Genomic DNA, 12,337 nt, shown 5'->3' on the forward strand with positions numbered 1-12,337 from the left:
TATAGTTAGTCTAGAAAAATAGATTGGATATAGATTGTGAATGGTTTTAAATACCAAACACAGGAGTTTGCATTTTATCCTAGAAATAATAGGAAGACACTAAAGGTTCTTAAACAGAAAACTGACTTGACAAAAGTTCTGTTTTAGAGTAATGAGATGGGACTGGGAGTCAGAAGAATGTAAGCTCCAATACAGCCTCAGACCCTTTACTAATTGTGTGACCCTGGGCAAGTTACTTAACTCTGATTGCCTAAAAAAATGCCCTGAGCCTAGAAAATATTTACATAGTAATTGTGTGGAGGGTGGATTGATGAGAGAGAGAATAGAAACAGGGAAACAACTTAACCATTGTAAGAATCCATTTGATAGTTGAAAAAAATAAAATTTAATTTAAAAAGAAATTAAGATCATGAAGCATCTCTCAACTTACCAAAAAGGAAGCCAAGCAAACCACTGGATCAGGCAAGGACTTTAAAAGTGTTTTGTTACCCTTCTCCTCAGGGCTCCTATCACCTCTTTGTTTCTCAGGGTATAGATAAAAGGATTGAACATGGGGGTTACAACTGTGTAGAAAAGGGAGAGGATTTGATCCATGTCCTGAGGAGTACTGGATTGGGGTTTCACATAGACCATGGTCCCTGTCCCAAAGAAGAGAATGACAACCAGGAGGTGGGAAGAGCAAGTAGAGAAGACTTTTTGGCATCCTTGAGCAGAGGCTACCCCAAGGATGGTAATGAGGATGCGAATATAGGAAAATAGGATTAATATAAAGGGAGCAATGATAAAGAGCAGGGTGACACCAAGATTCCCAATCTCACCCCAGAATGTATCACCACTTGACAGCCTCAAAATAGGCAAAATGTCACATAGAAAATGATGAACAATATTTATGCCATGAAAGGGCAAGGTAAAGATGCATATGGAGTGGGTAGTACCTGTGGTGATGCCCATTAGATAGGAAGCACCTACCATACCCACACAAGCCCGTTGATTCATCAGCATGGTATAATGTAATGGCCTGCAAAGGGCAGCATAACGGTCATAGGCCATGGCAGTGAGTATAAAGCATTCAGCAATGCCAAAGAGGGCAAAGAAATACATCTGGGTGAAGCAACTGGAAGGAGAGATGACCGGATGTGAGGAGAGGAGATCACTTAGCATCCTAGACACAATAGTCATAGTGCAGAGAATCTCTACAATAGAGAAATGCCGAAGGAAGAAATACATGGGAGTGCTCAGGACTAAGTCCATTAGGGTAAGGATGATGATCAGGGAGTTGCCTACGAAGGTGATCAAATAGACAAAGAGCACTCCCCAAAAGAGGGAACTCCAGTAGGCCCCCAAATTTGAGAATCCTAACAAAATAAACTCAGTCACTGCTGTCCCATTTCCATCAGCCATGACCCTAAATCTGCATCTGGAGACAGAAAAGAGAGTTGTTAATAGTCCCAAAGAAGAGAAAGTAGACAAACTGCTGCAATATAAGAGACCCAGGTCAGGGGAAAAAAAGAACTTCTCAAATGGGAAAATTGTGATGGATAAGGAGAAGGATAGTAGAATGTCCTCTCTGAGAAAGCTACTATATAATTATTTTTTGATTTTTCATATAAAATGTAATCTAGGTTTATATAATAGAAACAAAGTCCTATCTTCTATGGACAGAAACAATCTTTCAGCATTAAAGGTAACTGAAGATGTGGACAGATATAGGCACACATAGAGAAATATTATGAGGAGGGGAAAGAGGGGAAAGGGGCAATTGAGAAGAAAGAGGAGAGAAGGAGAGAGAGAGAAAAAGAGAGGAAAAGATTGAAGAGAACAAAAAAGAAACAGAGGAACACTGAGGCACATAGAGTGAGTTACAAGATAAAGAGAAAGAATGGGCTAAGCTTTAAATTTCTGATAAGATTCCCATCTCCCTCCCAAAGTCCCTATTAGAGGTAGCAGCTGCTGGCAGGCATTCCCATGTGGATTCCTGGTTTACTATCCCTGAGGTAAAGTCCATGGGAACCCATGATTCCCAGAGAGAAAAGTATGAGAAAGGGAGTTGACTAATCTAGATTCAAAAGGAAAGAAGGAAGTAAAAAGGAAAAGTTTGCCCTTAGGCCCTAACTTTCCTAAGGAGAAGTGCACAGTAGCTACCTAACTCCCTTCTACCCTGAGCTCCCTACAATATAGGTATAAAAATCTGTGTCAAGAGACACCTCATATTCATCACCCCAACTCTATCAAAGGGATTAGAGAATGGAGGGATTATCTCAAATCTATGGAGAAATGGAGTTCCAGAAAGAAGGATTAGTAAATGAGTCTAAAATAGATATCCTTGCAGGATATTATGTAGATGAGGATTTGCAAGACAAATGCCTTCTGGTCAAGATGGAAATCACCTAGTTCTCCTCCTCATAGCCTTTAGGCAGTTAACATTGACATAGACTGAAGAAACCAGAATTTAATTGAAAAGCAAAACTTTTAATTTTGATGCAAATGAAGAAACCACAACCCCCCACCCCAAGAATGTGAAGCTAAGTAAAAATAAATAAATAAATAAACAAACAAATAAATGAATGAATGAATGAATGAATAAACAAACAAATAAATAAATAAATAAACACATAAATAAATAAATAAATAAATAAATAAATAAATAAATAAATAAATAAATAAATAGATAGATAAAATTCATGATGGGCAAGCTGACAAGGGTCCAGGTAGACAGGTGGTATGACAGGATAGCAACTCTGTTGGGAACTGGGACAGTCATAGCTACTCCTCCACCATAAAGAGAACAGGCTACATGAATGTGAAAGGGGTAGAATGACAAGCAAGAGAGGGAAAGGGAAGAGGGGGATTCCTGCCTTCCCACAGAAGTTGCCATCTGCAGCCAACCTCTACCAGCAAATTGACAGGGGAGTAAAAGCTAAGATACCAAGACAAGGATAATGACTGCAAATGGGCAATGAAGGAACCAAAGAGAGCTTTGGTGCTTAGTCATCAGCTAGGTTTTCCATCTAGTTCTCATCTGAATTAGCAGAGATAACTCCCTTCCTTGCTTGTTTATTCTTTTATGACCAGAGACAGCCTTTCCTTAAGGTGACTGATGCAAATTTTTTCACTTCTTAAAAGAGGAAAAAAATATGATTGCTTCTTCAAACTTCCTTTGCATAGACCCAACAAAGCCTGAAGGAGATGAACCAATAGGTTATTCCCACTTTCATACTCTTTATAGTAAGTGAATATATCACCATCAGTGTGGAACCACAAACTTATAATGCAACTCCTCAAAATCAGAATTGGACATATTTTAATGCTTCATTGTCTTGGGCTATCTGCTCCTTACATTCAGAAATCCCATCATGTGGGTTGGGGACAATTAATTGTTCAGAGGTACCCTACAAATCCCCTTTGCAGCATACCTGAAATATATATTGTATATGTTATAGTCATGTGTGAATATACACACATGAAAAGACAGATAAAGATATCACTTTAACAAAGTACATTTCTCACCACAAATGTACATCAAGCAATGCAAGTATTATTATTGCAAGTTATAAACTTACAAGTTCATGGATTATATTATAGAATTGAATGCTGACTTTTGTGAGTTTTTCACCTTATATTAATAAAATTATATCATTTTATTACATTTGTTATTAACATGGTAAGTTACATTTATAGTTTTACCTGTGTTGACCTCATTATTTACAATATAAAAATAGTCTGTACATAGCACATAATCTTTTTATTCTGATACTGTAACTATATTACTGTATACTATATTAATTTTTTTGATCTGATAATATTTAAGAACAATGGTCCCTTGTTTAATTTTTCTTTTGTGCATTTCTGGTTTAGATATCAAGCCAATATTTGAATAATGTAAAGAGTCTGGTAGGATTCATTCTTCCCTATTTCTACAAATAGTTAAAGTAGGATCAGGGTCAAGTTTTCTTTGAATGTCTGACAAATGCATCCTGTTGTATGGGATGAGTCTACCCACTTGAATAAAACTCAGAGATTTCTCAAGGTATGAAGAGAAAAGTTTTATTCAGTTCTCTAGAATCTGACCTTCCCTGAGAGAGGCCCTGAACAAGAAATCCACAATCTATTTTTCCTAAAGGGATTCCCCTCCTCCACCCACTGACCCATCCTCATTAGTGAAGAATTTGGTTTTCACAATGGAGATGCATAAATTACTCTAAAGAAAAAGCATATAATTCAAACAGACACAGGTTCTCCCCCTCCAGGACTTCAATCCAGATAAGACAGGGTCAGTTTACTCTTTACATTTCTGTCAAGGTTGTTTGTCAGGGGAGGAGGAGTAGAAGAGACATAACACCAGTCTATTATATTCTACTGAAGAAATCTCAGACTTTATTCCATTCACTGTCCTGGGCCTTTTTGCTTTGAAAATTCATTTATGGTTAATCTATTTTCTTTTTTTATGAAATTAGATAATTTAAACTTTCTATTTTTTCCAATTAATCTGAAATTTTGGTATTTTTGTACAAATTCAAAAATGTCAGCAATAGTAACAGTTTTGTTGGCATGCAGTTGGACAAAAATAGTACTTTATAAATTTTTTTATCTTCATTTTATTGAGTTTTCTTTTTCTTTTTGTTCATTTAATCAAGTCCACTAGCTGTTTTGTTGGATTTATTCATAATTCCAGAACCTGGTTTTACTTCTCAATTACAAGTGCTGAGACTGTTGTTTTAATTTCACATATCTTAAGATCTAGTTTTAGTGTTGACTTGGAACTTTTTGCTTTAGTGTTTACTTGGAACTTTTCTAATTACTTTAGAGGATTGCCAAAGTCATTATTATAATCTTTCAGTCTACAAATTAAAAGTTTAGAGATGTATATTTTCTACTAAGATTGTGTTGCCAGCATCACAAAAATTTTGTTATCTCATAGGTGCCATTTTCTTTAATGAAATTATCTGTTATTCTATTAACTGTTCTTTGACCTATGAATTTTTAGAGATAAAATTACTCATGAGTTGATTTTTCTCCAAATTTCTTTCACTGAATATAATTTATTGAATTGTTTTTAGTAGTAAAGGATTTCTTTAATGTTTCTGCTTTTCTGAATCTGTGGCTACCAATTTTAAATGCCCTAATACTTGGTCAACTTCTGTAAAAGTAATCCACATTCCTGAGAAACAGGCCATAGCATCTGTGAAGTGTTTAAAAGTTTGGAAAGTAATGAACAAGTATTATTTCATGTAACCTGTATAATGACCAGATAATATATTTATTATCCCAATTTAACAAATCAGAAAACTGATGCTAAAAGAAAATTAAATAATTTGGTCAGAGCCACGTTGGATTTGAACTTCAGCCTTCCAGATTCTAGCTCCTATGGCACCAATTACCCAGAGGGAAATTCTTTTCCACTCAAATTCAGAAATCAAAAGAAATTTTCATATTTAACTTTTTTGTAAATCTATTGAGTTATTACCTTCAATCTTTTTATCTAATGGTTAGATTTGTCTAGGTATAAAATTGAACTTCCCATTAATATAGTTTTACCATGTATTTCTCCTTGACATAACAATAATTAATAATAACTATTAATTTAATAATTAATAATAAATTAAATAATAATTAAAATTAGCAAGGACTTTTATAAATATAACCTTGTTTAATCAATTAAGCACTTAGTTAATTGGGTTTTACAAATATTGAATTAATAGACAGAAAGTTTCTGGCAACCTTGCATTACAAGTCTATTGGTGTCATTTTTCCAATACCATGGGTTCACATCATGTCTGTGTCATATTTTGAAAATTTTAATAGTATTTAAAAATTTTTTCATTATAATTATCTCTGTTATGATTGCCTAAGATCAGTGATCAGTGATGTTACAATTGTAATTGCTTTGAAGTATCTTAAACTACATATAAGAAAGTTACTGATCAATGTTCTTTGTTCGGACTGCCCCACTGGTCAAGTATTTCCCCTGTTTCTACTTCTACACTGGTTTTCCTGTAACCTGAGACACAACAGTATTAAAATTAGATAAACTAATAATCCTATCAAGACCCCAAAGTTCAATTTAAAGTAGGAGTCAATAAATGTGGCAAATTTCATTATTGTCATATTTTAAGACATTATCACAGTCAACCAGTGTTCAATAACTACCATCCTCATCAGTTTGCTATCAGCAACTTCTAGGAAAGTTTTTTTCCAACCAAAAGATTCTAACTCAAAAGATTATAAGTTATCATTTTTAGCCATAAAATATTTTAATTAAGGGATGCACATTGGTTTTTTGAACATAATATTATTGCTCATTTAATAGGCTACAATAGAGTATGAATATAATTTTTATGTGCACTGAAAACAAAATATTCATGAGTCTTTATTGTTATATTTATTGTGCAGATCTGCAATCAAACTCAAAATATCTCTGATGAATGACTATACTACTAAAATTCCTATTTTAAAATAAAAAAAATTGGGGTGGCTAGGTAGCGTAGTGGATAAAGCACCGGTCTTGGAGTCAGGAGTACCTGGGTTCAAATCCAGTCTCAGACACTTAATAATTACCTAGTTGTGTGGCCTTGGGCAAGCCACTTAAACCCATTTGCCTTGCAAAAATCTAAAAAAACCCAATAAAATAAAAAAATTAAGGTAGATTGAAGTTAATTGCCCATCCTAGGGTCACAAAGCAAATATATGGCTATAGTCAAATTTGAACTCGTCTTCCTGAATTCACCTCTTATATTCTATCCTCTGTTCAACCTTGCAATCTACTATAAGACCTATTGCCTGGAAGTATTCAGATGCTATAATATTCACTTCAGCTAGATAGATAATGTAGAAGGAAATAAGCATTTGTTTAATACCAATTACAACTCAAGATAGAAATATTATCTTATTTGATTATTTTAACAGCCCTGAAAGGTAGATAAATTATTGTTGCTATATTATAATTGAGGAAATTGAGGCAAGCAGACATTAAGAAACTTACCCAGGGTTAACTTAGAAAGAGGAAACTTAACCTAAATTTGTAATCAGATGTCCTGGACTTCAGGCCCAGTACTCTATTCAGGGGCACCACTTAGCTAGCTCTAAGTGCCTCTTCACTAATTATTGATATTGAGTCATTAGTCATGGTGAATTAGAACAATGAAATTTCTGTTTTTATCTCTGTTAATCCTGTCTGTTTTGCCATTGCTTTGTTTGAAATCATGACTATTATCCTTCTTTTTAAAATTTGACCTAGGGGTGGCTAGGTGGCATAGTAGATAGAGCACTGGCCCTGGAGTCAGGAATACTTGAGCTCAAATTGGCCTCAGAGGCTTAATAATTACCTAGCTGTGTGGCCTTGGGCAAGCCCCTTAACCCCATTTGCCTTGCAAAAAAAGTAAATAAATAAAAATGAACTAAAAAAATTTGACCTAAATAAAACAAAATAAAATGAAATTCACCAAAGAAAAATTTAAATTTAATCCCATCCATTAGAATAATTTTGTGTTTCTTGTAAACCTCTTGCTTTCTCTGCTATCTTACACTATAGTTATTTTCTTTCATTTTGTGGGTGAGTACATTCTACTCAATTTTGTGGTTCTAATCATCAGTTATATATTTCCCTCATCTTGTCCTCTTATTCTTTTTTTCTTTTTCTTAACACCCATCCAGTCTTTACAAAGAAAGTAATTTAAAAAAGAAGTTTACTTAAAATTGAATAATCTATAATTGAACACTTTGTCTCACTTTTCCTCTTCTCTTTTACTAAGCGCCATCTCAAGTTATTATTTCTTTCCTCTTAATCTCCCCTTCATGTCACACTATGTTTTGGTCCTCTAAGTCATGACCTTCCCCTGCTGTCCCAATATTCCCTTCTGAGGTTAATGTATTTATGACCCAAACTCTTTTGTCTAGTCCAGATGAAAAAGAGGTGCATGTCATACATTTCCCCCATCTTTTATTCCATGTTTCTGACCTCTTCAACATCATCCCCTAATTATGGGAGATAGTAAATTCTCTCCTCTTCCTCCCAATTTTTCATTAATATATTTCCCTGTGTTTTCATTTTTCTTTTTTTATTGTTTTGATTTTTTTCTAATAGTTTCAATGAAAGCTTTTATTTACAAAATCTAAAAATCAAGTAGAAAAATAACTAGCAATTTTTGTCTTACTTCCAGGGTACTGAAATAAAAATATTGTCACACTCCTAATTTAACAAGTTTCCAAAATATTTTGCATGCAACAATACTTTAGAAAATTATTATAACCTATCTAGTCAGAACAATCTGAAAAATTGATGAAAGCTTCAGAAAGCTGATAACACTCAATATTAATTAATATCCTTCAATTTCTTGGCATCTTCATCTGTTGTCAGTATAGAACATTTTTTTCCTGATCACCATTTTCCTGATCTCTTTTAACAGACCGATCATGAATTTCTAACAATTGTGCTTTCTTGAATGGTCTTTGGTCCTCCAAGACAGAAGATTTATACTTTTTTCTCCAAATAGGGAGATTTTTATATTTCATTCCACTTCTTGTTTGATCAGCCCCACATCTTGTTTCATCGCCTTCTGGAAAATCAGGCTTTCCAGTATCAGAGATTTACTCACCAGCTGTAATTTATGGTCAATATTACAGCAATTTCTAGAACTCTGTATGTCTTTCTAACAGTTCAAGAATGAAGAAATCCACAACTTGGGTAAAACATCCACTAATGTTTCAGAGAGGAAAACATTCTCTTCTGTACCTGGGTCATGGTCTCTTACTGCTGATGATAAAGTCTCTGTTCTTTTTATGTTGTCAGTTCTTTTAGTCTATTTATAGCCTTTATTAATTTTTCTACTGATTGCTCACTAATACTTGAGTGCTGTAAAGCACAATATAGTTCACTTATATTCTGTACCTCTTTTAAAGCTCCTTTTTTCAATTAAAAAATAAATTCTGAACTATGCGCAAGGACTGTTCAACCAAAGGTGGTGGATATACAACAACCTAACAAAGTTTTACATCCCTGTGGTTCTAATAGGCCCAAATTGGACACCACTGCTAAGGGCATTTTTTGACAACTCTAAAGAATGTTTTTCATATGAATGTATAGGAAAGTTAAAAATTAGCGGCGACTTTCTATTTTTTCATTCATATAAGACTACCCAAACAAAGAGGTATCCTTATTTGTTCAAAACTACTCAACTAAAACTTATCCAATTTATAAGCAATTGCTTTTGCCTTTTAAATATGAAAAACACTTGATGGTTATTTTGTATGGATTAGTTCACTTAAAATGCAATATAGCTATAATTAAGCCTAACCAATATTTGGTTTAAGCTATTTTCATTAGTTTAAAAAACAGCTATTTAGCCTATATATTTTTATAAGAATCTTGAAGTTTCGTGGGTTAGGTATCTCTATAACATGAGGCACTACTACTCTTATTAGTTTCACCAAGGGAATGAGAAATTTGTGATTTTTCTCCCAGTGAAAGGGATCACTATTACCCGTCTTCAAGAAAATCCAGATATCAAAGGGAAAGACCCATCTCACATAAACTAATTCATAAAATGTTGTTACATTAACATATATTTGTGAAAAGTATTTAAGAACTAAATATTGAAAATCTATGGCATAACACAAGCTGAATGTCACTAGCCAATCCAAATGTTCAACACCTGCCATTCCTGAAGTTTATGTAAAGCATGATCCAACTTATGAGTAGAGAAATATATGCTTTGCATTAGCAACAGAAAAATAAGTCCCTGATTTGAAAGATGTTTTTCTAAATTTTTGTGAAGAATCTTCTCTCAAAATGTCATTGGTTAGTCTGAATTAAGTCTGAATTGGAACCATCCAATTCCAATCTCTGTAGCATAAGATTGTCTTCAGTGCCTACTCCTTTACTTCACCTATTGAGTAATAAAAACCTAAAAGCTGATATCCTGAAATATGTCTTTGTATGTTGTGTTGGCAATGGAATTAAAATGTTGAAGCAAGGGAGCCAAACATGAATTCTTAAGAGCACCCTCCTTCCTTGTTCTTAAGACTATATGTTCAAAATCATCCCTTTAGGTTTCTTCTTTCTTTTATTCCCACTGTGAGGTTAGAGGTCTATAGATGATTGCATCTAATCAGAGATGCTCTTCTCTCCCCTGTGAGGTTTCCAAGATCAGGATCCTGCCTCCTCTGTATCCTTTGAGTCATATACTGCTTTACTCTATTGCTGGAGTGTTCCCAATCATGGTGTTTCTGGGACTCTCTGTGCTGAGAACTTTTGCACTATTTCCTCTTCTAGAACTCAGGGTTTCTGATCCTCTTTTGGTTTAACCCTAGACTGGATGAATGACTTTATTAAGGGGTCATTTTGGATTTGGGGGGGACTATTGCTTGGTTTGGTGATCTTCTGAAATCATCTCAGGAGTAAAGGGGGGAGAATTGGAATCTCTGCACCTTTCACATGGCCATCTTTACCTAGAACAACAAGTAATAAATAAGTACATACCACAAACACTGTAACAGTTGCTGGTGATATAAAGACCAAAACATGACATAATCCCCACCACTGAGAAGTTTCATTTCTATACATAAATAGCATGTGTATATATATCCAAAATAAATAGAATTTTATGGGGCATGGCAAAAGTAGCTTGGCAGATCAAGAAAGGGACAATATAGGAGATGGGACTTCAATGGAATATTGAAGGAAACTAAAAACGTTAAAAATGGAAATGAAATGCATTCCAACATGGGACTACATCCTGAGCAAAGACAGAGACAGGAGACTGAATAGTCAATCTAAATGAAACTAAATGAAAAAAATTGAAATGAATAATAAGTCTTAAAAGGTGAATTGCAGTCAGTTTGCAGATAGAACTGATCTTAACATAGTTTTTCCTTGATTTTAGCCTCACTATCTCCTGTTATATTCATTTTTCAAAACACAACAGAGAAAAAGAACAGAGATCCTTTTCTTTCATATGATCTCCTTTCTAAGATTGAAGAACTATTCACAATTAAGCATTCCCCCAAATTCTCATATCCTTCCCTTTCCCTTCCCCTACAATAAACAGGCCAAACATTTGTTAGGATCAAACAATCTAATTCTTTGACCTTAGCAGAGTTACAAGTATGTGCCTGGTTCTTGTACATATAGACCTTCTCTGACTCTATCATTAATGAATATGAACATATGCTAACAACTGGAACTAAAAATGATCTGAGGGTTCTGAAAATGACCTCTATTGGTATCACAATAGTGTGATATTTTAGACAGGGCAAAATAAATTACATAGAAAGATTAGGTCAGATCTGCTGGTCACAGAAATAAAAGAGGTAGACACACAATGTAGACCCATCTGAACTTCAACTAGGATTCAGCACTGATGGCGTTAATAATTCCAAAAGGATCATTCTGGACGGTGAATATTGATTTCATAATGATGTTGAATATTAGAGGACTTGGACATAAACAGATATAAATAAGGTCAATCTAAAGAAGATTTACCTCCAAATTTAGATCAAGCTAAATCTGCATCTCCTACAGCAGGAACCTGAGTTCCTTAAAGGACTTGTAATTTTTGTGTCTCTGTGTAATCTTCCCTTTGTATAATGTCTTGCAGATAATATGAATCTTGTTCAACTGATCTAAATATTCCCTGCCCCTGGTAACTTCAAGCTTGTATTGAGCTTATTCTGTGACTGCTTTTCACCACTAGTTACTGGTACTGAACAAAACCAAAAAAAAAAAAAAAATGATTCACTAGAGAAGAGGAGGGCTCCATTTCAAAGTTCTAGTACAGGGAGGGGACCCAAGACCTCAGGGAATGCTGTCTGAGGACATCGAAACTGACATATCATAATCACACTAAATTATTCATGCCTGTGTCCCTTAATCCATGTGAATCCTCAATCAAATGACAGCACTAAACTCAGCACCCATTTATACACTCAATATCCCCAAATAATATCACAGAATCCATGTCACAGAAACCAAGGTTAAAAGTAACTTTAAGGAGGTCACTGTGTAGGTACTGTGCAGAAGATCAAAGGGTTCAACATTCCCTGCCCCCTTTTACAAAGACCAGATCATGATGGTGAAAAACACAAAACATGCAGAATGAGACACACTTTCGGGAAAAAAAATTAATAGAGGAATTTGTTTGCCTTGACTTCGCATATTATAACAATGTTTTTGTTATTGTTTCACTTTAGTGGAGGGCAGAGGGGTGGAATAACAAATAAATGTCTATTTGTTGAAACATAAATTTTAATTTAAAGAAAAAACAAAGGAAAGCATCTCTTAAATCACCAGAAATTCAAGCAAATTACTGACCCAAGCTATGATTTCAAAATGTTTTGTTACCTT

The 12,337-nt window shown here is 34.4% G+C and overlaps 1 protein-coding gene and 1 pseudogene across 1 annotated transcript; both read right to left on the reverse strand.

Annotated features, from left to right (window-relative positions):
* Window positions 1-471: 471 nt before the first annotated feature.
* On the reverse strand, window positions 472-1,401 carry LOC141511594 (olfactory receptor 10P22-like). The gene has a single exon (XM_074220721.1). The coding sequence runs from the start codon at window positions 1,399-1,401 to the stop codon at window positions 472-474; it is 930 nt and encodes a 309-aa protein (XP_074076822.1).
* A 6,907-nt stretch (window positions 1,402-8,308) lies between these two features.
* LOC141512176 (BRCA1-A complex subunit Abraxas 1-like) lies at window positions 8,309-9,945 on the reverse strand (annotated as a pseudogene).
* Between the last annotated feature and the right edge of the window lie 2,392 nt (window positions 9,946-12,337).

This window comes from Macrotis lagotis, chromosome 2 (genome assembly GCF_037893015.1).
Source record: "Macrotis lagotis isolate mMagLag1 chromosome 2, bilby.v1.9.chrom.fasta, whole genome shotgun sequence".
Taxonomy (NCBI): Eukaryota; Metazoa; Chordata; class Mammalia; order Peramelemorphia; family Peramelidae; genus Macrotis; species Macrotis lagotis.

Bases quoted from the DNA above. Each gene is read 5' to 3' on its own strand.
- LOC141511594 (XM_074220721.1), bottom strand. From the start codon at position 1,401: ATGGCTGATGGAAATGGGACAGCAGTGACTGAGTTTATTTTGTTAGGA.